A 26,684-nucleotide genomic window follows, 5' to 3' on the forward strand; every position below is an offset into this window, starting at 1 on the left:
TTGTTTTGGATTAAAGGATATTATGGCTGCAGAGTGCTTGGCATTGTACCTGGCACAAAATAAACTCTCAATAAATGGAGGTGATGAAGTATGAAATAAGCTACCCTCCAGGAATTTGCAGTCTAGAGGGCATAAAAAAACATGTGTCTTAAAACTAGTCTAGGTCACGCAGTTATGTCTACTGGAATAAAGTTTGAAGCAGAGTATCATGGACATATAGAGCATTATAAAAATTTCTTTAATTGAGAGATTTAGGGATGGCTTCTTCAAAAAAATGCAGACTGTGGATTTCTTCAACAGGCAGCTATTGGCAGTCAGGGCCTATTGCTGAGGAAGGATGGGAACAAGGGAGCTAGAATTGGAAGCAGGAGGCTTGCATCACCAGTGTGCAACCTTGAACTGTCTGAGCCCAAGTTTCCTTCCCAGTAAAATGGGGAGAATGCCACTAGTTCTGCCTGCATCCCTGTACTCATGTTGGGATCAAATAAGACTATGAGGAAAGGGCTTTGTGAATCCTGAACATCACAGATGCAGTTGTGAGGGCATGAGCAATTTTTATTTTTGTGCTCGTGGAAATCCGTTTATATCTCTCCATTCATACTCCCTTGGCTCACCCCCCTTTGTGGCCAATGGCACACTTCCACAAGTCAGCTGGCGAGTACTCTTGTTGAAAGAAATGTTTTCACAAAGTCCACTCTTGACTCGCATGTGAACAGAAGCAAGCTGTACACCAGATAGATGATTCAGAACAGATAATCAAACCGTCACTTCTGCTTAGCACTGAAATTAGAAAAGGATGGATTGCACAGGAGGAGCCCTTAGATCACCTACAAAGGGAATAATTAAGAATTAACTCTAATAAGAATTTGCAAAGTCACTGTGCAAGTGAGCAGACCACCGTGTGGATCTGAAAATCCAAGAGGGCCAAGCAAGCAGATTTTAGCCCTTAGAACAGACTCTCTCCATCGGTCTCTGTCTGTTGTCTTTGAGGGGACCGCGGAATCTGACGCGTTCAAGCAAAGTCTGGTTTTGTCTCTGGGGCCTGGGATTTTGCAGTTTGCTCTGTCCAGGATGGGCTGTGTACATACCTTTGAGCAAATAGTTGGAGTAGCTCCCAGTTCATTCAGCCAGCTGACTCTGTTACAAAGGAAGATTTATCTTTTTTCCTCCTTTGTCCAAACTAGAGGACAAAGAATGTGGCAACTTGTGTCTAATCACAGGGTGTGCTGGAGTCTGCCAAAAAAGTACAGCAAAAGAAACCCTTCCCCAGCATGGCCCTGGCAGTTGCCCCCGAAGATGCACACAAATACGTGCCTTCCGGACGACTGCAAAGGGTAGATGACCCCTCAGCTGGCCCCTACAGCACCCCAAACAGTAGATGAAAGCAAGGGGCATGATACTTTGGGGCTGCTCTGGGGCAGCCTACACCTGCGTCTTTAGGATCCTCCCTTTATATGGTACATTTGAGGGACCATAGCATAGGGCAGTTAACCTGACATTACACTACGTGCTTGAGAGTGTCCAGGTTCATCTGACGATGAAGTGTAGGAGGTTAAAGGGACAAGTCTGAAATAATAGTAATGAGCAAACAGCAAGAGGTCGTCATAGAGGGAAATATGCAGGATCTGGAGTCAAGCAGACCTTTTTGGATTTGAACCCTGTTATTTTCGGGGTGACATCAGACAAATCACTTAACCTTTCTGAGCCTCAGTCTCTTCATCTTCAAAATGAGGGTAACAATAGCAACTATCTCAGAAGCATTTGGGAAGGAATAATATGCAGCACAATCCCTGGCACCCAAAGAGTGCGCAATAAATGGTAACTGCTAAAATAACTCCCAGGCTTCTCAAAATACTCAATTTGCTTTGCATGACTAAGCCCATTTCCAGAAGTTGCATAAATACACTGCCTATAGAACACACTCGTTGCTTTGGTCTTTAAGGAGCAACAAAGTACCATGCAGAAACTGTTGTTTGTTCTTTTTGCAAAGCTGGGAGAGTGGGAAAGGGGAAGGGTTACAATTTTCCATTTCACAGATAGGAAATCAGAGGCATAGGAAAAGTCAATGACTTGCTTAATGTCACATAAAGCCAGCAGCATAGCTGTAATGGGTCATGACCTCCAGTGCAATGCAGCTTGTGTTCACCTTTCAAAAGTCAGGGGTAAGCAACTCCTGTCTGAGCTTTAATACCATCAGTCTAATTTCTCAGATTTTCTATAGCTGCTGATCTTGAGAACCTTTGAGGCTTTGGGGAAATCACATGGGTGATTTGACCTTAAATCTCATGCCACTGGCAAAAGATTAATTGCTAAGACCTGGAAAGAGGCCAGACAATTCTGTGTAGCTGAATAACAGCACCGTCTAGGGATGTGACTGTCCTGACAGATTTAGTTAGTACATAATTGATAAATCTAGAGTTTGTATAGCTTCGCTTCCCAGATAGATAAGGCAACGGGCTCCAAGGGTTGACATTTACAGAAGCCCTACCAGTGTTTTGTAACACTGAATCTAGGTTTTCCACTCTGTTCCTCGGAACATTGCTCATTTTCTAAGGCTCTGTTCTCAGCAAGCAAGAAGATGAGGGGATCTGGCAAGAGGCCACCTTGCCCACTGTAAGCAAGAATGCCCATCATTCTTTAAGCACTGTCCCATGACTGCTTTTAAAGTCTTATTTACCCTGACCCAATGTAGGTTGAGGTCAGAAAGGGATGCAGGGCATTACGTAGGAGCTAGGAATTTTTCGTCACATTCAGAATCCAAAAAAGATAAAAGGCAGTCAGATGCAACATCAAAGCTTGGAAACTGGGTCTAAGCCCTGGACAGGAGGCTGCACAGCTTGACTCTTGTTCCAGACTCGAGTGTTGTGAGACCCTTCTTAGCAATTTGAACTCGGACAGGCACACAGAAACCTCAGCTTTTCTTTCTTTCCCTTTGGTCACTCATTCCAGAAAGTATTTTGCCTATCAGAAAGAATTGTTAGTGGATATTTTTCACTGTAATTTCTATTCGGAGCTTATTTAAGCCTTTATAAAGTTTGGTTACCTTTCCTTACTTCTTGCTGTCTAGTTTTACGTTGCAGTTCAGGAGGCATTGTTGGGTGCCTGATATATACCAGTATACTTTGGTAATTTTGTCACCTCTACTTGTAAAATATCTGACACAGTAGTTTAGGTCAGTAAATCAGTGGCATACAGTGTACAAGATCTTATGTACAATGGATCTGGCATTTTGGTTTTTGCCAGAAGTGAATAAAGATGTCATTAAATAGCCTCCCTGGACTTCACAAATAAAAAGCCCAGTGATTTCATGTATTATAACAACACATAGAGATATTTTTCCAAGCTAGTTATTACTTTCTGAATATACTTTACTGATATGCATTACCTTTTAATAATCATATGGAAAAATCACATGATGTTAATTTTATTGCATATCCACCACGTTTATATTAAAATAGTCTATGAGATGGCTCCTAGAAACTTTGTCACTGAGTTAAGTAAGTGAGTTTTGTCTTCTTTCACTAGATGAATTAGAGAAATTGGAACAGGAGCGGCTGGCTTTGGAAGCCACTATCAAAGATAACGAATGTGAAGAAGGCAGTGGAGGCATCCGAGGCTTGTTTAAAAAAGCCAGCCAATTGAACATCACTAAGCCAACGCCTAAGAAAGGTAAGTGCTTTCCAAATTTGCAAGAAAGATTATGAAATGAGCCACTGCTTGAGTATCTATAGGGGTCAGAAGTCAGCATCTAAGATGTTGAGGGCATTGAGTGTAGCTCAGGACTGAAAGACATTTCTTTCAAGACGATAGCACAGATAAAATGTAGACATTGTTGTCATTTATCAATAACATTAAGCCCTTTGTACCATCTAAGTGTAAAAACTTAATTTTAAAATAATAATATTTGGTTTGGGAGTCCTGAAGTGCTTAAGCAGATTGGAGTGCCATAAAAAAGACATTTCTTAGTTAAAATGGAAAGGGGATAGAAATTTAAGAACGAATACCCAAATGGGTTTATCTGTACACATGTGCGCGCGCGCACACACACACCTTGCAGACATTTAAGGAGACTTAAGTTAACTAGTACAGGTAAATCAGGGATCCAGCTAGAACCCTAGTTTCAAAAAGCAGCTATCTTTATCACAAACCTGAATTCTGGACTGGGAACTTTCTTAATACCAATTACCTGTAGATTTCAGCGGAGAGGTAAAGGTACACTCAACCTCTGAATGTCCAATATACACCCCAGTAACGAAAGACCACAGAATGAGAGCTTTTTGTAAAATTTATAAATAGGTGATTCAAATATATAACTTTTTTGTAAATAAGAAATTGCTTTCTTTCCAGAAAAACCATGGGTTTAAGTTTAATGAGGTCCACAGCGACCTCTGCTGGTAGAAAATTATAATGTTAACGTACACAAATAATCCTATACTTAACTGAAGTCACTTGGTATGAGGCCCAGAAAAGATTATTTCTCTGGGAGGTTTTTTACATCAAATAGCAAGATCCATATTGCACCTTAGCAGGCTGATAGGCTAGTTTGACCTCTTTCAAAGAGGTTCTTCAATGAGGCCTTCTAATACCCTGGAAAAAGTTTGGACCTGTTTGCTTGTTTTCCTACTATAGTCCAAGGATGAAATTTTACCTGTAATACAATATTTTTATATATTTACAACATATTTACAACATATTTATAACATAAAATATAAACATTGCCCCCTTCAAATACTGGAAGTACCCTCGGGGGTCTGGAATATTCCATGGGCTATGGGAAAGCTTATTATATATTATGTACCTTAACATGACATTGTCTAGGAAAATGATGTGTTTGAATCTAAAGCTGGAGGTACATCAGGACTTTCAGAATGTAAATATTAGAATAAGACCATCTAGATTCTAACTATCTTCTTTCCTTTTCAATTATTTGGTTTATTCATGAGACACGTTAACTATTCATTGAATCTGCTCTACCATTCAGTCTTTCAATGTTAGTTACCGTCTCGAAAAGCAATGGAAAATTCAGAAGTCATAGCCCAATACTATTCTTTAGCTGATGGCAGAGGAGGGAAGCATCAATGTTCTCATTAATGAGAAGGGACTTATTATTTATTTTGGAAGCCTGTTTCTGCATCACAAATCTTTTGGCAAAGAGGTACTCTTCTGAAAGTCAACATGTCTCATTGCTCAGAAAAGCAAAATGATGTTATGTTTTATTTCCAACACCTAAAATTTCAAACGCAGCTCTAAAGTAGGCCCCTTCACTGCTCTGGGCCTTCGCTGGTTGACAACTCTTTTGAGTTCTAGATCAGGACAAACCCTACCTCCAGACACTAATGCGTGAGTCCCCTGGATGCTTTGATTTGCATGTAAGTGGGAGCAGAGTTTGGTCCATTTTGTAAAGATATTTACTTTCTCCCTCAGAAGTCCTAGGGAGATAGAAGCAATGTAAGATAATTGCTTCAGGACTGACAGGCCCAAAACATGGATGCCGCAAAAGACAGAACAAAGCATCTTCAGAACCTCTCAGATCAGAGAGGAAGCTCGGAAGCAGCTGTCAGCCCTACTCTAAGCACTTGGCTGACATCATCTCTTTGAAATAGAGCAATAAAGTCACAACTTTAAAAGACATGGAAATGAGAAATAATATATACAGTGTAGCAACAAAAGCCTCTACTGGCAAATAGGAGTGAGGGTCCCGCTCAAACTGGCCTCATTCCCTAGCAGACTTTCAATGTATCCTTGATAGGGTGGAAAAAGCATCAAAAAAAATGTTTAAGTACTTTATGTGCACCCTTATCTATAACTCCAGTAAAGGAATTTTGTCTTTCCCTATTGGCTTTTTCATCTCTTTCATAGAGCTCCATGGCTTTTCCTTGGCTTCAGGAGTCTCCTTGAAAACAGAGAGCAAGCCAGGCTGACATTAGGTCCAAAGGGTCATAGAGTCAAGATGCATTTGGTCCCTAGCCACTTTCATTATGCAGACATTCATGGAATTTATACCAGTTGTACTCATTGAATGCTCTAATGAAGAAATAGTTCTGATTCTATTGCTTATCTCTAGAAAACCAATCACCACATGTTCTAGTTTCAAGTAAATTTGAAATATGATTGAGTTATATCTGAAATTTTGTAAAATGGGGGTTTTTTGGCTATTGTATCAGATAACTTAGCATTGTTACCTGTCTAAATAATAAATTCCACCCTGGAGATTACTAAGAACTTGAAAATAATCTACTGTTTTATAATGAAAACTGTAATCATAAAACCAATATCATATTTTGTTGGACTATTGAAGGTAACCTAAATTACTGTGGGACTTGACCTTTATCTCCCCTTCTCATAGCTCACTGTTTACCTATAGCTATAAAAACACTTAAAATTCATGACCCTTCCTCTCTTTTCCTGAATAGATTTATTGGCAAGTTATTTTGTTTCTTTCTTCAAAAGACCAATAGGTATACCACTTTTCTTTCATTACAGACAGCAGCATGAGCACAATCCAGTCAATGCACGTGGGGGAGTTCAACCAGAAACTAGTGGAAGCCAGCACCCAATTTAAAAAGAAACAGGGAAAAGGCACAATTGATGTGTGGTGGTTGTTTGATGACGGAGGTAAAAACAATTCCAGAATATACACTAGGGAGCAAAATTACTGTGTTGATAAATTTAACAAACTGCATGGGAAGGTATATGAAAATGATATCAGTTTAAGAATAATATTTCTGTGTTTCCCAGAGATTTTAAATTATTTAGGAGCAACAAATGGGGGAATGAATAAAGATACAAGGCTATTCATTCTCTTTCAGTGAGATATGCTTATACTTTCTGTCATAATTTACTCTTTCTTCAGGGTTAACACTCCTTATCCCCTATATCTTGACTCTCAGAAAAAAATGGAAAGACTGTAAATTAAGGATCTATGTTGGAGGGAAGATCAACCGCATTGAAGAAGAAAAAATTGCGTGAGTAACTCATCACTCATTTGTTAGAACACTTGGGGTGTTTTTTGTTTCAATCCTTTAATTTTAAGAACTTTAAGTGTTTTTGAGGCACAACAGATTTAAAGATAAAGCCACCGCGATAAGCCTCGTGTCTACTTGGTTTTCTGGTCAATAAATTGCATACATTTTGTAATCACTGTCTTCATGTCCCTTGATCCCCTGCCACAAATGCTTTTAAAAGGAATTTGACACAGAAGTCTCATCTCAATTCTTTATTGAGAGCATCATTATCTTGTATAATGTTTGTTTTGGTTTGACTAGTAAATGTATCCAAGAAACGAAAAGCCCGAAGGGATTTGTGTTCAATAGCTTCCTTGGGGTGGGGGTGGGGGGTCGAACCTTTTGATTTGTGGTGGTCACTGTAGCACAGTACACTTAAAATAGAACTAAAGGACTGAACCCGATCCTTGTCCCAGCTCTGCCACCAACGAGCTGCAAGACTTTGTCACGGTCACCGTCCATATCTCGGTCCCCAGTTTCTCATCTGTAGTTTGAAAGAGTTTAAATGAATAACTGTTGAAAACTCCTTTAATTAAAAAAATAAATAAGTGCCCACCATGGAAATTCGCAGCTTTGTCATCAATTTAGTCACAGAGGTCTGACATGTAGCTGTGGAGGCAGCAAGGATATTGAGAATGTGGTGCATCCAAAGGTCTCTGGTGGAAATCTGAAGAGCGACCTCGAGTGGCCCATGCTCCCTTATGGTAGGACTACATCCTGAGGCCTTCCAGAAATCACAAAATAATGACAGGCTTTTATTCAGTAATTTTTCATGTTTTCTCCTCTGTCCTGGAAGGATATTATATACATACAGAGATAGAGATAGAGATAGAGAGATAGAGATAGAGAGATAGAGATAGAGAGATAGAGATAGACATACAGACATAGACATAAACAGACATAGATATATAGATTTAATTCCTCTTAAAGAGAGTCATATTTAAATGGAAAGTAACATGATAGCTATAATAATTTCTATAGAATAATTTCTATTTCTTAAAGCCTTTAGTAACTTATTGGGACAAGTGATGAAATTTAAAATTGGTCGGTAGATTAGATGATAGTATGGCATCAGTGCTAAATGCCCTGCTTTCAAAAATTATACTCGGTTTGTATAAGAGAATGTTCTTATTCTTAGGAAATACCCACCCAAGTGTTTAGAGGGAAAGGGACCTGATGGCTGCAGCTTACTTTAAATGGCAGATGGGCAGGTAGACAGAGGGATAGAAGGCAAGAAAGAAAGAAGGAAAAGAAGGTTGTAGATAGAGGTAGCTATATATAAGGAAGAAAAAGTGTTCAGTGAAATAGAGCAAGATATAAACAGCTGGTGGATCTGAGATTTTTTTTTGTGCTGTCCTTGCAATTTTTCTATAACTTTGAAATTATATAAAAAATTCCAGTTGCCAGGGAAAGAACCTCTAATATATATGACATAATTATTAGTTTTTCAGTACATTGTCAGTAACTCTATAAAAATTATCAGCAAGGTAATAGCCAGTAATGTTAAAACTTGTCCTCTTTTTTTCCCCCCAAATGATAAGGAAGCATGTACAGCTCTATATTTTCTTACCTAGAACATGAATGCAGGGTTGGATTTTCTGTTTCCAGGGTTTGTACCTACATGAATTTCTCTGTCTTTGGTGGAATCACTTGGTCCACATTTAATACACTGCGATGAAAATCAAACCCTGACCACAGCCTTTGTGTGAAAGTGAACCTGAAATAAGACATGACTGCTTGTGGTATCTTAAACACAAACCTCTTTGACTGAAAATAGCGAAACATGCAGTGATGGGATATTTCTCTTTTATGTTTTCAGAATGGCTTCCCTTCTGAGCAAATTTAGGATAAAATTCGCAGATATCCATATCATTGGAGACATCAACATTAAGCCAAACAAAGAGAGGTATGAAACATTTAACAAGATTCATTGTTTACCCCTGGTACTCTCTCATTTTCTTTTGTGTTGATTATTAAGGGGTAGAAATGTTATCTATTCACTGCAGTGACTGCCTAATAAAATATAATAAAAAAGGACTTCAAATAATCATGCCGAGCTATCAAATAAATTCTAACAGAAGGAAAAGGTTTTATGGTAAAGTTGAGCTTGAGAGGGAGAGCTGTTGAAACACAGGTTAGTTAGCATTTTAGAATTGCCCTTCCTGTTCTTGCTTTCCGTGGTGGCCAAAATAGCAGGAAGTACGGGCTCAGACTCTTTTGGACTGAGCAGTCGGGGGCAAGCTTTCATCATTTAAAATTCCTAGTGGGGCATCCTGCAGGGGGAGCTCTGATAGAGAAGATAGAAACAGCTTGAGTCTTCTTGGCACAATGACACAACCCACCCTCCATGGCCATTTTCACTTTTAGGCACTAGGGACCCAACACGTCAAGCTATGAAATTTGGCGAGGCGGAGGGTCCTCTAAAACTGAAGCCTGGCAAAGAAATGTGTTGGCTTCAAAATTTTAAAATGACAAAATTGAAGTAATTGTTTAAATGTCTTCAGATCGTGACATCTTTTTAACCCTTGTTAATTGTTAAATGTGTCAAGTCCATATATTTGAAAACAATTTGTAGGTTAGATTCTCACAGGAATTCCCAGAGGTGTAAGAAAATTGCCTGGAAATTAAAGCTGAGACTGAGTAAAATACCTAGTGATAATTTAGCAATTATAAAACATTTTCAACTGTTTACAGTCCAGAATCATATTTACTATTACATCTGGATACAATTTAAATTTTTTTAAAGTTTATTTATTTTGAGAGAGAGAGATTGAAAGCACACGTCCATGCACGTGGGGAAGGGCAGAGAAAGAGAGGGGAGAGAGAATCCCAAGCAGGCTCAGTTCAGTGCAGTGATGTGGGGCTCAAAACCACAAACTGCAAGAACATGACATGAGCCAAAATCAAGAGTCAGATGCTCAACTGACGGAGCCACCCAGGCGCCCCAACATCTGGATGCAATTTAGCACATTTGATTCGGTGTGGAGTGGTCCTTCAAGGTTGAGACTACAAAGAGAAACGAGGATCTCAGTATAGCTTAGGTTCTCGGTGGCCTGTTGGACCTCTTCTCATTTCTGTTGGCCATCAGTCATTTCTCCCTTCACCTGCAGTTCTTGATGGGTTGCAGTTCCACACTCCAGTCTTATTTCCCTTCCCTTCTTTTGATCCTAGATGAGTTTAATAACTAATGGAGAAACATCTAGATTTAAGATGCATTCTTATTGACTAAACAACAACATTGAACTTTGTGTTATTTGAGGGTATTCATGATTCCTCTAAGGCTATGGATCAATTAAAGTGGCTTTACAAAATACCTTTTTTAAAAAAAATTATTTATTTTGAGAGAGAGAGAGAAAAAAAGAGAGAGAGAAGTGGGGAGGGGCAGAGAGAGAAGGAGAGAGAATCCCAAGCGGACTCTAGACTGCCGGCACAGAGCCCAACGTGGGGCTTGAACACACAATCCTCTAGATCATGACCTGAAACTGAAACCAAGAGTCTGACTCTTAACTGACTGAGCCACCCAGGCGCCCCCAAAATGTTTTAATTGTGATAAGAAAGCTATAATCAACAGATTACATTTTGGTTGTTACCATGGAATATGTCTTCATATCATATATACCACCAATGCCTTGTATTCCTCTATTTCTGCAGCTTTAAATACTTAAGAAAAATTAAGAACAAAGTTTATAATTCTCCTTGGTAAATGTAATTAACTTTCTGATATGAATTGGGTTGTCATGTAGTAATCTCTGGTAACCTCCCACACTTCATTTGAAGAATTTTAATTCCTAAGTCATCACCTCTTGGCATTTGCAGTGATGTGATCAAACAGGCTCATCTTGTGTCTCTAATTGGTGGAAATGCATTCTATTTCATAACACAGCAGGTACAATGATTTCCTAGCATGTGCTACTTTGCAACAGGCCAGAGCCTGCCAGAGCTCTGCAAGCATAGAGCCATTTACTGTTGTCTGGAGGGTAGTCACGGTGTACCCTACTGCCTTTAGATTTTCCAGAGGCCCTGGCTCAATGCTGGGCACAAATTAGTCATCTACTTCTTGCAGCCAAATTCCTCTTGCTGTTGTTTGTCTTAGCAGTAGCTAATGACTGTCTGTGCTTACTGATTAATTTGTTCCTGTATCCTTTGCCTCTATACCCATCAATCTGGTTTTCTCTACTCAAGTCCTTGTTTCTTTCCCTTCCATGCTCCTCTCTGCCCAGCTGCTGTGGTCACCCCCTGCATACCTGTCTTATCTGTCCTATCGTAAAGAATGTCAATGTACCTCTTCCACTAATGTCTTTCCATTCTTTGAGTGCCCATCATAGTCTAGACACAATTTATTTTACTAACCCTGAACTTTGCACCATGTTTTTTTTCTCTTTTTAGGCAGCAGACATTATGGAGAGTAGCAAGAAACAAAGGACCAGGCATTTTTGCTTTTGTCCTGGTGTCTTAAATTTGATTTTAGACTCCATTTTAATTCGATGTTTCTAATATCCTCACCATCCTACAATGAAGAGATCTATTTCCCTTTCTCAGGAAAAAAAATGAATTAGATTTCACAATTTTGGAGATCTTTTTCTCTGATATTTCAAGGTCTTGAGGAAGATGCAAAAAACAAAATCCATTTTATATTGGAGTAAAAGAATCTTTGCAGCTAATGTCACCTGGTGTGAAGACAAGACACCACCAAGAAGAGGGGTGCTGGAAGTGCCATTCTCCTCTCTTCAGTCTTCCACCATAACTGATGCCATATTGCTTTGTAAAACAGTCATGTATCTGGTGTTGGCAAATCTATTCAAATATGTAAAGGTAACCCTATTTTAAAACAGAGAATGATCATTCAGTAAATCTCACAGATGGCCACTGGTAGCACATCTGGTACTTTGTGATAATTTTTTATTAAGTTTTTAATTTTAATTCCAGTGTAGTTAATAGTGTAATATTAGTTTCAGGGATACAAAGTAGTAATTCAACCATTCTATACATTACTCAGTGCTCATCATGATAAGTGTACTCTTAGTCTCCTTCGCCGATTTCACCCATCTTCCACCCACCTCCCCTCTGATCATCATCAGGTTGTTCTTTATAGTTAAGAGTAAATTTCTTGGTTTGTCTCTCTCTCTCTCTCTTTTTCCTTTTTTTGCTTGTTTTGTTTCTTAAATTCCACATAGGAGTGGAATCATATAGTATTCATCTTTCTCTGACTAGCTTATTTCACTGAGCATTATGCTCTCTAGCTCTATCCATGTTGCTGCAGATGGCAAGATTTCATTTTTTACTATGGCTGAATAATATTCCATTGTGTCTATATACACCTCTTCTGTATCCATTTATCAGTCGATGGACACTGGGCTGCTTCCATAATTTGGCTATTGTAAATAATGCTGCAATCAGCATAGGGATGCATATGTCCTTTCAAATTAGTGTTTTTGTATTCTTTGGGTAAAATACCCAGTGGTATGATTGCTAGATAACAGTGTAGTTCTATTTTTAACTTTTTGAGGAACCTCCAAAAAAAGTCACTGTTTTCCAGAGTGACCACACCAGTTTTCATTCCCACCAACATTTCATGGGGTTCCTTTTTCTCCACGTTCTCACCACAGTTACTTTTTCTTGTGTTTTCTATTTTAGCCATTCTTATAGGTATGAAGTAATATCTCATTGTAATTTTGGTTTGCATTTCCCTGATGATGAGTGATATTGAGAATCTTTTCATGTGTCTGTTGGACATCTGTATGTCTTCTTTGGAGACGTGTCTGTTCATGTCTTCCACCCATCAGGATTATTTACTTTTTTGGGTGTGGAGTTATGTAAGTTCTTTATATATTTTGGATACTAACAGTTTATCAGATATATCATTTACAAATATCCCACTCATTAGGTTGCCATTTAGTGTTATTGATTGTTTCCCTCACTTTGCAGAAGGTTTTTATTTTGATGTAGTTCCAATAGTTTATTTTTTATTTTACTTCCCTTGCTCAGGAGACATACATAGAAAAATATTGCTATGGCCACTGTCACACTGCCTTGCTCTCTTCTAGGGTTTTTATGGTTTCAGGTCTCACATATACATCTCTGATCCATTTTGAGTTTATTTATTTTTTTTTTTTTAATTTTTTTTTTCAACGTTTATTTATTTTTGGGACAGAGAGAGACAGAGCATGAACGGGGGAGGGGCAGAGAGAGAGGGAGACACAGAATCAGAAACAGGCTCCAGGCTCTGAGCCATCAGCCCAGAGCCTGACGCGGGGCTCGAACTCACGAACTGTGAGATCGTGACCTGGCTGAAGTCGGACGCTTAACCGACTGCGCCACCCAGGTGCCCCTATTTTTGTGTATGATGTAAGAAAATGGTCTAGTTTCATTCTTTTGTATGCTGCTGTCCAGTTTTCCAAATACCATTTGTTGAAGAGAGAGTCTTTTTTCCATTGAATGCCCTTGCCTCCTTTGTTGAAGATTAATTGACCATATAATCATGGGTTTGTTCCTTGTTTTTTTATCTTCTTCCATTGATCTATGTGTCTGTCTTTATGCTAGTACCATACTGTTTTGATTACTATAGTTTTGTAGTATAACTTGAAGTCTAGAATTGTGATATCTCCAGATATCTTTTTTCTTTTTTTGTTTTTCTTTTTTCTTTTGTTTTCCTTTTTTCAAGATTGTTTTGGCTATGTGGAGTCTTTCATGGTTCCATACAAATTTTAGGATTATTTGTTCTAGTTCTGTGAAAATGCTGTTGGTATTTTGATAGAGATTGCATTAAATCTGGAGATTGCTCTGAGCAGTATAGACATTTTAAGAATATTTGTTCTTCTAATCTATGAGCATGCATTATCTTCCCTTTTGTTTGTGTCATCTTCAATTTCTTTCATTAATGTTTTATAGTTTTCAGAGCACAAGTCTTTCACCTCCTGGTTGAACTTATTCCTAGATATTTTATTATTTTTGGTGTAATTGTAAATGGGATTTCTTTCTTAATTTCTCTTTCTGTTGTTTTATTATTAGTGTATAGAAATGCAATGGATTTCAATACATTGATTTTGTATCCTGTGATCTTACTGAATTCATTTATCAGTTCTAGTAATTTTTTAGTGGAATATTTAGGGTTTTTGATATATAGTAGTATGTCATCTGCGAATGGTGAAAGTTTACTTCTTCCTTACCAATTTGGATACCTTTTATTCCTTTTCCTTGTCTGATTGCTGTGGCTAAGACTTCTAGTACCATGTTCAATAAAAGTGGTGAGAGTGGACCTCCTTGTCTTGTTCCTGATCTTAGAGGGAAAGCTTTCAGTTTTTCACAATTGTTGATGATTAGCTGTGGGTTTTTCACTTACGGCCTTTATTATGTTGAGGCATGTTCCCTCTAAACCTATTTTGTTGAGGTGTTTGTGATAATTTTTAAAAGGCATCTCCTCTGAGTGGCTCAATTAGAGGAAGAAGACTCTTCCTCTGGGCTGATGCGGCCCTGGTTCCAGGGCCCAACGCCTAGGGCACCAGCTCAACTTCAGCTTTTCTTGACTAGACAGCCCCTATCTACCGTTAATAATCATTTCTCCATCACTGGGTTTTTTTTTTTGGTCACCAGGTGACACACAATGTCGAAAATAGTTTGTCAATGATTCCCAAGTTGGAGGCTAATGTTAAATGCCTTAAGTTACCTCTAATAAATCTTTCAGCTACCCATAAAACATCAGTAAGTCTTGATGGAGATATTTGATCATAGAAACATTATAAATACGACTGGGCAAGGGTGAAAGGGAGTATAAAAGCAAAGTTAATGAGAAAATAATTGAGCCTGGAGAAACTGAAAATCTCTTGTGGTTAAATTAATTTTTTATTGAATATGCTGAATTAAAAGCCATAGGCCAAAAAGACAACAATCTTTATACAGAAATTAAAGAGAAAGTAGAAGCAATTAACTGGATAATTTAGTTTGAAGCTACTAAAATGGTCACAAAACAACTGGTATATTAATTTGAGAAAAGAAATCTTACATGAACTTAGGGAAAATTTTTTTTTGCAATTAAAAAATTTTTAAACTTTGTTATTGTGAAGAACAGGATGGGGAAGGCAGGGCAGGTATAAGTTAATTTTTAAAATTGAATTCATTGCCATTTACATTCAATAGCACGTAAATCTTGGCCTATTCTAGAGTGAATTAAAAAGAAAAGTCAGATTTAATGAGAATCAGAATAGAAATCTTGAGCCACCTTTGCATCACCTAGCTAGGAGGATGGAAAATGGCCAGTTGAGGGATGAACCTTAGGATGAAGTCAAAGACGAACATAGACAAGGGACCGTTAAGAGTTCAGACAAAGTAAATGGGCAAATACAGTCCCATTATAACCTATTGTGTCACTTAGCATGTTTCAATACCAGGAAAAGAAAACTGACGATGACTTGAATAATGAAAATTATTTGCAAACATAACTGAAAAATCCAACTATGCTTTGGCTTTCAGGCAAAGTTTGATCTAGAAGGTTAATTTTGTAATCAAGGACTAATTCTCTTCCATAATCTCTACCCCACCTTCCATTATGAAATCATCAATCAAATTGATTTAGCTCATAAAAACAGGATGACAGCCAATAGCAATCTACATACTTGCTCATTTATGTTCAGTGGGAGACAAGGTTTGTCTCTTCTTCAGTCATCGAACTCAGGTCATGGGCTCCATTCAGGTTGTACCAGCTTGAGCCACTGAGCCACTTACTGTGGTCAATGGGATGTTAGGTGCCTCTTGGTCAACCTAGCCTGGGCTATGTGTCTACCTGCGCCAAATGCTCTGGTAGAAGGAATAGAATTGTCCTGATTAGCTGATGCTGAGGATGGAGTCACTCCCATCCAAAGGGGCATAGTATGAATACCAGGGAGACAGCAAGCAACCTCTACTCTACTTCTATTTCTTAGGAAACTATTTTTGAGCTGGTCTTCCTAGTAAGTACCAGGGTTGAGATGCAAAGAAAATGTAGTCTGATCAAAATAATTACGTGGAGAGCTTAAACAGAGAGTCAGTACTAACCTCAGTCCTGTGGCTATTCAGTAAAATGAATGCCTTGGTTTTACAGGGCACTGTATACTTCTCAGAGCACTGTTACCCAGATCACATCTAACCATCACACCGATCCTCATTGCCAGCTTTGAGCAACCATCATGACCTCCTATTATAGGCAAGGTTATCCAGGTCCAGGAGGACAATGGAAGAGCAGGACTAAGAACTCAGGCTCTTCTCTCCTAGGCCAGGGTCTTTCCACTGCACAGATTACTACCAAAGGTCTCTGAAGGCATGGCACTGTTGGAAGGAATAACAAAGAGAAGTATTGTGTAGCTGAAAGAATAATAAGGCATATCAGTGTTCTCTGGTGTTGTCTATCGTTCTAAATGAGTCAAAATGTCAGAACTCTACTACATTAAGTAGCTCTTCTATCCCTAACAAAGGCACACTGGCATGTTCTCCTTTGTAATCTCTGCACTTTGATCTGCAAATCCTAAATCAGGGCAACTGATGAGATCATTGAACTCATCTCCTCATATTTTAATTCCTTAACCTAATAGCACTTAAACAAAAAAATTTTTTTTAAGATTTGTTTATTTTTGAGAGAGAAAGAGAGACAGAGCATGAGCAGGGGATGGACAGAGACAGAGGGAGACACAAAATCCAAAGCAGGCTCCAGACTCTGAGCTGTCAGCACAGAGCCCGATGCAGGGCTTGAACCCACGAGCTGTGAGATTATGACCTGAGCTGAAGTCAGATGCCTAACCAACTGAGCCACCCAGGCACCCCTTAACCTAACAGCACTTTGATTTTAGTTCCCCCTCAATTCAAAGGTACTAAATTATAAGTAAGCTACATTATATGAAATCAAAAGATCTTGTTTATATTTGAGATCATCTTAAAGTAGCACACTAAAGACAACTACTCTCATAAACTATAAGCTTTGTTTTGTACTACTGTTTTAAAAAAAATCCTATGAGATTCTTATGAAAGACAAGAATGAGATTTTCTAGCAAGTTTTAAAATGATCTACAGCTGTGAGATAGCACTGTAATTTTCTACTTTTCTACTCAATGACATCTTCCTAATTGCTCTAAAATGGCCTTGGATCTTTAGACATTAAAATATTATTGATTTTTGTTTTCTTTTCTCTGACATGCACCTGAAAAACAGTCATTTAAAAATCTCAGGCAGCAACAGCAGACATCAGAAGGACGAAAGCTCCATTATTTGCAGCATACATCCAAATTGCTCTATAACCATTAAATTTATTATTCTTCTAGCTGTCCACAGCCCCCTGCCAGCAGGGGGTGGGGTGCTTGGACTAAAGGGGAGGGCAGGACTTGCCAGCTCCCACCCCAAGGAACCTAGCTCATCTCCCACATTAATCCATAAATGTCTCCCATACAGTCTGTACAATAAGCAGATGGAAACTCAGTTCAGCAGATGGAAACTTATTTATGGGCTAACATGTCTACATTACAACTGTGTCTTTGACTATACCGTGTAGAAAGTGTATTTGCAGAATAATTGCTATCTGTGTGTTGGTGCGTTTATATTGAGGATCTAATACCCAGTAGGCTAACAAGGCCTCAAACATGTTGAGGCCTTGCCTTGGGTAGGGAGGCAGTACTATATCCATGACTTTACTCACAGTAAGTCCCCTGCAAAGATAATTCTTAAAAGATTTGCATGACATTCAGCTCTGATTCTGCAGCCAGCAGAGCCAGTCATACCTGGAGTATCTGTGAAATAATGAGTTAGTTTCCCACTGTGAGCCCTCCTTTATAATTCCAATTTCAGCTGGAAAGTCTTTGAAGAGATGATTGAACCATATCGTCTCCATGAAAGCTGCAAAGATTTAACAACTGCGGAGAAATTAAAGAGAGAAACCCCGTGGAAAATTACAGATGCAGAACTGGAAGCAGTCAAGGAAAAGGTAAGGACTTGTCTTCCTTAATTTTTACTTTACTGTCTAACTAGCTGCAAAAGAAAACAACAGTTGATTTAATGATCAAGAAGTAACATTATCTGTTATAGAATTTCATTATTCAAGATCCAGGGTTTCTGCATTTTTTCAAGTGCTTTTCAATCATATTATGGGATATGAGGATTTAGAAACTAGTTTCCAGTTTTAATATGAAACGAATTCTTTTTAAAAAAGATTTTAAAAAACCAGATTATTGATATATATTATGAAGTCTTCTTTCAAATTTAATTTTATAGAACAGGAGACATACCCATCAGTCTAAAATAATTTAAGTCAATATGTGTGCAAAGTAGATCAAGGTAGTTGACTCACAATATAACACAAGTAACAAAGAAATTTTAACCTGATGAGGCTACAAAAACTAACAAAGGGATCTGAGAAAATACGCAATTGGAACAAGAATTGTGAAAGTTGGATTGGGCACATGTTGTAGGATGGATATAAAGTGGGGAGCTTTTCTGGAGAACCCAGAAGACGGAAGTTACCCCATGTGGCCTGAGCTGAATGAAGTTGTGATCATGAGGATGATGAAAAGGGCTGGGACAACGGAATTAAGTAGAAGAACTGACATTTGAATTGGATTAGATATTCAAGGAAAAGGGCCACAGAAACCTCTAAACTACAGAATTTAAATAAACTACATTAGGAGCTGAATTTGAAACAAATTTGAATGAGAGATACTAAAGCCTTTCAAATTTAGTAGAAAAAATACTGACCTAAAATTTTTTCCCTGAATGTTTATTTACTTACTTTTGAGAAACAGAGAGAGACAGAGCATGAATGGGGGAGGGTCAGACAGAGAGGGAGACACAGAATCTGAAGCAGGCTTCAGGCTCTGAGCTGTCAGCACAGAGCCCCACTCACAAATTGCAAGATCATGACCTGAGCTGAAGGTGGATGCTTAACCAAGTGAGCCACCCAGGAGCCCCCTGAGCTGAAATTTATAAACTGTGTATAATAAACTGCCCAGATCTGACAAAGATTTTTCATATAATTGAGCAAATCATACATCTAAGCCTTAGTTTCTGAACCAATGAAATATAATAATAAATATTACTTTCATCAAAGCAAAATCATCAATGTAGTTATTTTTCCAAGTGAGTTTTGGTTGACTTTTTAGTTGGAACGAGTCCCCTGTGCTGATAAAATATTCAAAGAGCCTAAACAGTGTAGGTGAGGATATAATTTATGTTCTTAGGTATCAAGATTCAGTTAGTTTTCTTCTACCTCAAACCTGTTCCCAGATCTGGCCATTCTCACCTTCTCTTTACTATTACCCATGTCTTCTGCTTGCTTGCTTTTTCTCTTAGAATTTAATAAGCCACTATTGCACAATGACAACCTTGTCTTACTCTTTTTATTTCCAAAAATTCTCATGAGTTTTTAAAACGCCGTTAGTTTCCAAATATGGATGAAATAATTGTAATTTTTTAAAGTGAGGCTTTTCTACTTCTCCACTATTTGAGGGAAGAAGATAGATTATCATTCATAATTCTGGTAGAACTGCCCTCAACAAAACCTGAATGTTGTCCACAGAGTTACCGCCAAGTTCGCCTGAATGAACTCTTACAGGAACACTCAAGAGCTGCTAATCTCATTGTCCTGTAAGTATCACTGCAGATATTTAAGAATGTTACAGGGAAATCTTAGGTAAACGGGTTAATCAACTTAAAAAGTCCAAACTATTCAGGTGGAAAGTTTAAAAAAATTTGGAACATGTGGGATTTTAGACCGTGAAGGAAAATAAATGCCACCCTGAGACCCTGCCAACTGGAGCCCGTGGGCTTTAGAAGGCCCCACCTGGACTTTCCATCCGGTGTGCCCTACCCATGGGGCCAGGGCATGTGCCCACGTAGAACCCTGGCTTCCTCTTCAGACCATGCTCCAGGAACCTGACCCTGGAACTCCCTGCCTAGCAGGCCTTAAGTCAGCCTCTGAGGCTCATGGGCTCCTTCTCTGGGAGTGGTCCTGAGATATAGAGTCTATAGCATGTTCAGGAGGCTCTTTGCTCTGTTAGAAGAGGTCAGGGTGGGAGAAAAAGGCAGGGGACTTTCCCATTTCCACTCTTACCCTCCATCCCACAAATGTTAGAAGTGTACCTGTTGTAAATATGAATGTGGACTCAAGCAGTGATAGCTAAACATGAAAAACAACTATTTTACGTTTATACCTCATGGTCTGATTCCTGTGTGTGAAGATTAATATGTCTTCAAGGTCTACACTGGAGAACTATCCACCTAAGACCTAGAACAGTCTCCCAATTTGGGTGAGAGGGTTCAAATAGCTGTTTTCTGAGATTTCTGCCAAATATGAGACTTAAACTACTGGGAATATCATTTCCATCCAAAAAGGAGAGGTATTGCTTGATCAAATTTTCTATTTAAAGAGGAGTGAAAATTTATAGTTATGCTTTGTTGCTACTCTACAGTGCCTAAGCCTATTTTTCTGGTTTATAGATATTTGTATTATCCAAGAAATATATCAGTTTAATATCTATATTCAAAATAACGTCTATGCTTTCATTTTGTGGGGGAGGGTTATAAAAGTTTCAGGCCACTGGTTATTAAATAGCTCAGATGACTAGTGATGTTACTGCCTGTAGTAATTGTCACTTTTAAAATTTTTCTTCCATTGCTGTCAGGAGCCTTCCAGTGGCGAGAAAAGGATCTATATCAGATTGGTTGTACATGGCTTGGTTGGAAATCCTCACGAAGAACCTCCCTCCTGTTTTACTAGTTAGAGGAAACCACAAAAATGTGCTGACATTTTACTCTTAATACATGAAGGATAAGAACACCTCTTAACTTAATGTGTAGATAATTAAGAAACATGTGTGGTACTTTATGTTATAAATCTGATAGATGGATATGCAAACCTCTGGAGACAATCGTACAGGATTCCACATAAATTATGTCATTTTTTTTATTAGTTACTGGGGGCTATTTTTTTTCCTCTCTCAGCTTAAGAGGGTGTCCAACTCAATGCTACCCCTAGAAAAACAATTTCTTGTTGCTGTTGATAAATAAGAAAATCAAGGAAACCATGCTGGCTTATGCTCATGAAAACCACCAACTTGATTGTAAGCTTCTCTAGGCAAACTTAATCTTTTGTTTGCTTCTCAGCTCCAGTAGAGGCCTCAGCCCCATAGCAGGTTTTCATTAAATGCTTATTGACAGGCTGGTATAGTAACCATGGGTGGTTATCAAAGGAAAAGACCGGCTGGGCAGGAACTGTGATTATGCTTGGCCTTCTGAGAGGCTTATACCTACAAAGAAGATTTGAAAATCAATAACTGAAAACTTTAAGAAGTACTTGAGTCTACAGAATGTTTAAAGCAGTTACCTAAATAAGGTTATTTAATGTAACATAGCTTATATACTTAGAGTGATCTGAGCGATCATTGATAACATAGGGCTTCAATTTGCTGCTGACTGAAGAGTATGTTAGCTGGATTAGAAGGCAACAATATTCCAATTAAATAGACTAGATTCCATTTTAATAGATAAACTTCAATTGTTTCACCTGCTAAATATTTTGAAATCTCCATCATAGTACATTGCATATTTTTTCTAATTAAGTGGTTAACACAGATGAAATCTTCATAGATGTCTAACTGAAAACCAAATACCACAAATTTTCAAACCATTATAAACAAATATATCCTGAATCATATACTTAGTTACTCTATATAGTGATTGTGTGGATTGAAAAGAATAATTAAAATGTAAAATGGAGAAACTTACAAAATTACAAAATTGTATGTTGTGTATAACATGCAAGCATTGATTTTTTTCATTTTTGTTAGTATTCTTATTATACTTAATCACATTGAAAACCCTATAATTTTTTTTTTTCTGATGGATGACTTAATTTTTTTTCCTAACATGTTTCGACTGTTTATTCTAACTGCTAAAATACAAGGAAAACAATGAACCTGAAATAAAAGCACTGAAATTTGTTTGCTTTGGCCTAGCTCATGTTTTTACTTTTCAGTCACTAAGATCGCGGTACAATGGCATATCAAATGTGAGCATTAAACATTCAATCAGTTGTGGGGCTCCTGGGTAGCTCAGTCAGTTAGCGTCTGACTCTTGATCTTGGCACACAGGTCCTGATATCATGGGTGTGTGAATTTAAGCCCACTTCAGACTTTGCACTGACAGCACAGAACCTGCTTGGGATTCTGTCTCTCCCTCTCTGTCCCTCCCCAGCTCACGCTGTCTCTCTCTCTCTTTCTCAAAATAAACTTAAAAATTTTTTTTCAATCAGTTGCCTTGTCTGAAGCTTGTTTGAAACTGGGAATCAGGATTAGGAATTCCAAGCCCAGACTCAGCTCAGGAGGATGACTAGGGAGGAAAAGGGAAAAACAGTCAGCAAAATTTAAGCAGCAGGCTAGCCGCACTCCAAATCCAGGACTGTTTGCCTAACTCAGCCCCATATTAAGCCATCTCTCTTGAGCCCTACAGAACTGAAATCCAAAGACTGTATGAGATGTGGTCCCTGTGACCAGGGGAAGGAGCATTCAGCTTCTTTTGGACCTGACAATTCTCAGAAACACTCTGGGAAAAGTGAGAAGTAATAGGACTTCTGTAACAGGAAAGTCTGGCTCCTATATCCTTGAGAGGCTGTTGCACACTGGGTTCCCTGGGAAACAGACTCGGAAAGAGCATTTAGCATGCAGTGTGTTTATTAAGGAGTATTCTCGGGATCAACAACTGTGGAAGGAAAGGTGAGCTGTGATGCAGGCCCGAGGACAGCCTCAGCCAATGTCACAGGGAGCTCTGGAGACAGAAAGTTCCTTCTGAGTAGTCCCAAGCAGGGCTGAGAGGGCTGGGCCTTTATATTTATGCATTGATTCATCACTGGATGTGTGCTGCCCACGAAGGGGTGTGACCTTGGATGAGGCAGTTCTCTGCAGCCAAGGGATCCCTGAGGGGCCTGGGAGCTGAAGTCTGACTGCTAACTGCATTCCTGGTGGCTGGGGCAATAAGTCCTTCATTAACCAGGGTCTGGTATGACATCACCGTTCCCATCGCGGGGGTCCTATAAAATGGTGGTCTTAAAACAAACAAAACTTGGACTGGCCTAAGTTCAAATTTTCATCTCACCATTTATAGTAGTTTGACCTTAAACTAGTTATTTAATTTTCTGAGGGCTCCCGGCAAGATAGTGACTGAAGCGACATCCCTGGATTCCAGGTTAACAAAAGAAGGGTACATGGACTGAGAGAAAAGGGTCAGGTGGCAGAAGGGACTGTGGCTTTGAGGTCCAGAGTAGGTTAGGTTAGGGCAGCAGAAAATGGAATGGTTGGAGGCAGTGGTCAGACACCAGCAGATTTTTGTAGCCCTTAATGCCTTGTACTTGTCCCATGCTTCACCCAACTCAATTAAGCCAACCATTCATCTTCCTGTCTACACTCAACTTTCTGAGTAGGAAGGAGACAGTTGCACAATCACCTGCATTGGTGTCTAACTCTCAGTCCTCTCATTTTGTCTATGTGTCTCCACAGTATCCCCACTTCTTCCTCATCATGGCTTCTCAAAATCTTCATCACTTTTTCAGTGGATGACCCTGCCACCATCCCTACAACATAACTATGTGCAATAGACATAAACCTTTCGTACCTAAATAGGACCATTCTGGGAGCATTGTCTTACAAGTTCTTCTCTTAATACTCAATTCTAGAAATCTTTATTTGGAAGCTTCAAAAAAAAAAAATAGATTGTAGATTCTTGGAGACTACTCTAGGCCTGTTAAATTAGAATCTGGGAGAGGGACTGATGATCTGTAATATTTTGGAACCTGCTCCAGGCAGTTTCTCCTATTCCTGTGACGTGACTGCCACCATAGGCTGATGTCTCCCAAATTTGTATTTCTCACCCACATCTCCCTGAAGTCTCAGATCCAAACATTCAATCACTAATTTTCATAGTGTTTCTCTTTGTAAGTCCTACAGATACCTTAAATGCAGGAAGACCAGACTTCTGTTCAAAAAAGAAAAACAAAAAAACAAAAAACACCCCAAGCACAGCTGGAGCAAAGACTTTCTTTCTCTACTGAGTATCCTATCTCCCCTGAAATGACCAAAGAAATGAAAATAGGAAAGATCTGCATCACAGTAGGAAACTAAGGAAGTATATCATCAACATGGTAACTTTTTAAAAAGCAATTGAGCTAGGGGGTGCCTGGTTGGCTCAGTCGGTGGAGGGTCCAACTCTTGATTTCAGCTCAGGTCATGATCTCATGGTTCGTGGGATCAAGCCCCATAACAAGCTCTGCAGTGACAGCTCCCAGCCTTCTTGGGATTCTCTCCCTCTTTCTCTGCCCTTCCTCTTCACACTCTCTCTCTCTCTCTCTCAAAATAAGTAAAAACTTTAAAAAAACCAATCAAGCTATAGTTTACTTGGGACAAGATTCAGCAAAGGTCAGCTTGCAACCAATACTCCAGAGGGAAAAAAATCACAGGAGACTCTGAAAGACTTCCACTAACCTGTCCACAATTTGCATCTGGAGATGAGAAAGTGGAGGTAGGCCAGAGTACAGCACTGAGTGGGATCCGTTTTGCGGGATACAAAGAGTATTCAGAAAAGACCACCTAGTGAGGCCACCCCAGCACTGGAAGCAGACATAGGTGGAGTGGAGCATCTCACAAATGCCCTGGAAAGGTACCAGAAAGTTAAGTGCTTTCCACAGAGGCTGAGCCCAGGAGAAAATCAGCTTTTAGTGCATGTCTCCTAATATAAGGAAGAAAGTTCACAGGGATGGGCGATTCTGGCCCTGGGTCTCACTGTTCTCAGGCTGCTGAGTTACTACACTGGCCCTGCAAGATGATATCAAGCAGACCCCTAGTTAAGATTAAATAGGAAGATTGTCACACTGACCAAGAGGTGTGGTGGAGGTCCCTGTGTCAACAAGTCCTGTCATATCTGCTTGTCATCATTGTGGTTTAAAAGAATGAGCGCCCAGAGCACCTGGGTGGCTCAGTCCCTAAAGGATGACTTCAGCTCAGGTCATCTTGCAATTTGTGGGTTCCAGCCCTGCATGGGGCTGTCTGCTATCATGGCAGAGCCTGCTTGAGATCCTCTGTCCCCCTCTCTCTCTGCCCTTCCCTTGCTCATGCTTTCTTTCAAAAATACATGAACTTAAAAAAAGAAAAAGATTCAGTGCCCCATGGGGCCCTGGCTGACTGGATATTGCCCCCCAGGTCACTAGATATTTCTAATCCTTCCCTCTGCAGAGATTAGGGACACACCAACCTGAGGGTGAGATCTGTCTGAACTCCACAAGGGAGAAGAGAAATTTCTCTTGGGGTGTGAGTCACTTTAGTGCTACTGCATCCCAGCTGTTGACAGCTCACAACACCCGCATCAATTAGTTGCAGTAATGGCCAAGAAGTCAGACCTTGCTCCAGCCCCAGCAGGTGGCCCACGTACCCTTGCAGAGCCACCAGCTCTCCCGCACCATCAGCCCTGTTCCACTGGTGGAACCCCCTCTCCTCGGCAAGGCATGTCCAGTCTTATGCACCTCTTTGAGGATTTCTGATGTTGAAACAATGATGTCAGCCTTCCTTTTTTGTGCAGAGAAAGTGTTTTCAAAAACACTTGTTTTCAAAAAATTGAGGAAGAAAAGTAGGGAAGTAAAATCAAAAACTCGGTTTCTGCAGTCACAGAGAAGAGTTGAGTCTCAGTTGCCTTACTGAGTAGTGGAGGGATCACTACCTTGCCTCCTGAAGAATCCATTTTCTCCTACATAACTTGAGGATTCATAATCTACCCTTGAGGGGCTAAATCCATTAAGCATCTGACTTCAACTCGGGTCATGATCGTGCATTTCAAGAGATTGAGCCCCACTTTGGGCTCTGAGCTGACAGGGCAGAGCCTGCTTCATATCCTCTGTCCCCCTTGCTCTCTGCCCTCACCCCTCGCTCTCTCTCCCTCAAAAATAAATGTTAAAAAAAAAACCCACAAAACTACCCTTGAGGGTTGTTGCAAAGAAATGAAATCATGTGTATTAATAGCGGAGTGCTTCATGGTAACTTAACTAAGTGTTAGACATTATGATTTTCAGAAAAGACAAAAACAGTACAGCTGGCAAACTCAAGTACTGTTTGTGGCTATTATTACTAAAACAAAAAAAGAAACATTGAAGGATAAAAAAGAAATGCATACAAATTTATAAATTTATGAACAGGCAAGAGACTATTGGTACAACTTTGGAATTTTAAAGAATGCTCTTTAAAATTCTAGCCTGGGGGCATCTGGGTGGCTCAGTCAGTTGAGCATCCGGCTTGGGCTCAGGTCATGATCTCGCGGTTGGTGAGTTCAAGCCCCGCATTGGGCTCTGTGCTAACAGCTCAGAGCCTGGAGCCTGTTTCAGATTCTGTGTCTCCCTCTCTCTCTGTCTCTCCCCCACTCACACTTTCTCTCTCTCTCTCTCTCTCTCTCTCTCTCTCTCTCTCTCTCTCTCTTTCAAAAATAAAGATTAAAAAAATTTTTTTTAGTAAATAAAAAATAAAATTCTAGCCTGGTAAATTTTTAAATTCCAGTGAAATACATCAGTTTCCAGTAAAATTTATATTTTTTACTAAAATTAACAGAAGAAGACATAAAATACCTGACAAAACCTAATACTTCAGAATAAAACACAAAGATTATCAAATAATTAGGTGCAGAGGGGCGCCTGGGTGGCGC

At 39.3% G+C, this 26,684-nt stretch overlaps 1 protein-coding gene across 5 annotated transcripts in view; it reads left to right on the plus strand.

Annotated features, from left to right (window-relative positions):
• Window positions 1–21,966, plus strand: part of SLC12A1 (solute carrier family 12 member 1) — a 103,778-nt gene extending 81,812 nt beyond the window's left edge. For 4 of the 5 annotated variants that reach the window (XM_040492618.1, XM_040492619.1, XM_040492621.1 and 1 more), the window contains 7 exons: window positions 3,526–3,669; window positions 6,484–6,615; window positions 6,854–6,965; window positions 8,824–8,910; window positions 17,808–17,943; window positions 19,531–19,598; window positions 20,636–20,771. In XM_040492618.1, the coding sequence (XP_040348552.1) occupies window positions 3,526–3,669; window positions 6,484–6,615; window positions 6,854–6,965; window positions 8,824–8,910; window positions 17,808–17,943; window positions 19,531–19,598; window positions 20,636–20,771 (815 nt within the window). Of the gene's footprint in view, window positions 1–3,525; window positions 3,670–6,483; window positions 6,616–6,853; window positions 6,966–8,823; window positions 8,911–17,807; window positions 17,944–19,530; window positions 19,599–20,635 lie in introns of all 5 variants that reach the window. The other variant, XM_040492620.1, reaches the window with a different exon arrangement.
• Window positions 21,967–26,684: the final 4,718 nt, after the last annotated feature.

Source organism: Herpailurus yagouaroundi, unplaced genomic scaffold, assembly GCF_014898765.1.
Source record: "Herpailurus yagouaroundi ecotype Mexico unplaced genomic scaffold, PumYag 184, whole genome shotgun sequence".
In the NCBI taxonomy this organism is placed as follows: domain Eukaryota; kingdom Metazoa; phylum Chordata; class Mammalia; order Carnivora; family Felidae; genus Herpailurus; species Herpailurus yagouaroundi.